Source organism: Eurypyga helias, unplaced genomic scaffold (genome assembly GCF_000690775.1).
Source record: "Eurypyga helias isolate BGI_N326 unplaced genomic scaffold, ASM69077v1 scaffold26037, whole genome shotgun sequence".
NCBI lineage: Eukaryota > Metazoa > Chordata > Aves > Eurypygiformes > Eurypygidae > Eurypyga > Eurypyga helias.
In genome coordinates, this window is record NW_010261458.1 from 5,998 (window position 1) to 7,868 (window position 1,871).

A 1,871-nucleotide genomic window follows, 5' to 3' on the forward strand; every position below is an offset into this window, starting at 1 on the left:
CCTCGGTGCTGCTGCGTGTGGGTGCTTGCACGCTGGAGATCTGCACCGGGCACGTCGTGCTGCTCCATGCAGAGCCACGATCTGTGCTGCCAGGTGGATGAGAGGGTGTGAATTTTGTCCTTGATGAGCTTGGCTTTGTGGCAGAGTGGGGTTTTTTTTCCTTCTGCAAGCGGTCAGGCTGCTCCGGAGACAAGTGGCGGAAGGGTAGGTAGGACCGGCACGCCTGGCTCTGCTGCTCGCTGGGCTTTGCCCTTTAAGGGTCAGAAGCGGGGAACGCAGAGCCCAGCCAAAACGGCACTTGCCGGGCAGGTCGGAGCTGTCGGACAGGTCGGAGCTGTGTATTCCCCATCACGTTCCTTAGTGTCACTCGGGGACAAGACTCTTGGGAATCAGAGGAGTTGCCATCCAGCACCTCTTTGCCCCGACAAAGCTCGTGGGTCCAGCGAGCGGAGGTGACCACGGGGACCCTCTGAGCTGCCCGCGGAGGTGGAAAGTGTCTTGGTTTAACTCCCTAATCTTTCATTTTTGTACCCCTTTATGGAGCTCACCCAGTTCTGGCATTTCTCTTGCATCCTTCTCTGAGCCTGATGGGGTTTTTGTTTGTTTTCTCCTTGCTTTCCGCCGCCTAGGCAGTCAGGCAGCACGGTGGGCTTAGTGTCGTGCTGCTGGGGAGGGGGGTAAATCCCACTGCTGCGGGGACCCGATGCTCTGGGGCGCAGGGGTGATCGTCTCTGCGTGGGGGCAGCACCCGGTTACGCCCCGTAGCAGGGAGGGCGGTTTGCATATCAGTATAATCAGCGTAATTTCTCTCTCCGGGGCATGCACAGGCATGATTTTACTGCACTAAATATTGTCACGATCAGATTGTTTCTGGACAGTGCAGGGAGCGAGGAGGGGGGATGTTTGGGCTGGTCTTTTGCCCTAAAAAAATAAGGCTTAAAAATCTGGGGTGATACGAAGATCCAGGGAGGAGCATTTGGCTGCTGTGCCCCTGTGGTGTGAGTGAGGTGGTGGTTACACCTGGTGCGGTCTGAGCCAAAATCCGGGTGGGAGCAGACACTGATGCTCTTCTCTTTGCCGAGGGACGTGTATCTTTATTTTTTTTCCCCTCTCAGCCTTCCCACATGGTGGCTTTTCATCCCTCCAGACTCTGGCTAGTGGGGCTTACTGCTCCTTTGCCATGTTTCAAACCCCCCAGCAGCATAACGTGTGCGGGGGCTCGCCCGTGGTGTCCCCGCGGCCGCCTCCAAGGCAGACGTGGTTGGGAGCAGGCAGCTCCGGGGCATTGGGAAGCTTTTTAGTGAAGGAAAACAGGAAAGGTCACGGGGTTTACTTTCATTCTTCATAAAATGCTTGATTTCACGCCTCAGAAATATCTGCGTGGCACCGCACGAGCTGTTGGTACCACGGGAGTTTCCCGCTGGAAACTAAAAGTCATGGTCTTTGGTTTTTATTTTCTATTTGGTCTCTCTCCCCTTTCATTTTAGGGTTTCTTGGATAACCAGGCAGGAAACCCCCAGATCGTCATTCTGCGCCTCCTGCGTTACATCATCCGCCTCATCTGGAGGATGCAGTGAGCACCGGGCGCATCCCGAGGCACCGGAACTCGTTTGCTTGTCGGGAAAGCCTGGGTTGGACGGACACACGGACGGGTGTGGGTCTCCCTGCGCCGCCCGGCTCCCACCCTGCCTCTCCCTAGGGAGCAGGGGCTGTCGGATGAGGGTGGCTTCCCACGCCGACCTGCTGGGACTCTCCGATGCGGGATTTCATCCTGGAGTGGTGGTTACCACGTTGCTCTCAACATTTTTATCACTTTTTATTTTTTCCAAGAGTCTCAGAGAAAATAACGGCCGTGGAATCTTTTTTTTTTT

At 55.7% G+C, this 1,871-nt stretch overlaps 1 protein-coding gene across 1 annotated transcript in view; it reads left to right on the top strand.

Annotated features, from left to right (window-relative positions):
- BCL2L11 (BCL2-like 11 (apoptosis facilitator)) overlaps positions 1-1,573 on the top strand; it is a gene marked incomplete at both ends in the record, with an annotated part of 3,172 nt that extends 1,599 nt beyond the window's left edge. Inside the window, one exon of the mRNA XM_010155384.1 lies at positions 1,488-1,573. Coding sequence (XP_010153686.1) covers positions 1,488-1,573 — 86 coding nt within the window. The remainder of the gene's footprint in view (positions 1-1,487) is intronic.
- Positions 1,574-1,871: the final 298 nt, after the last annotated feature.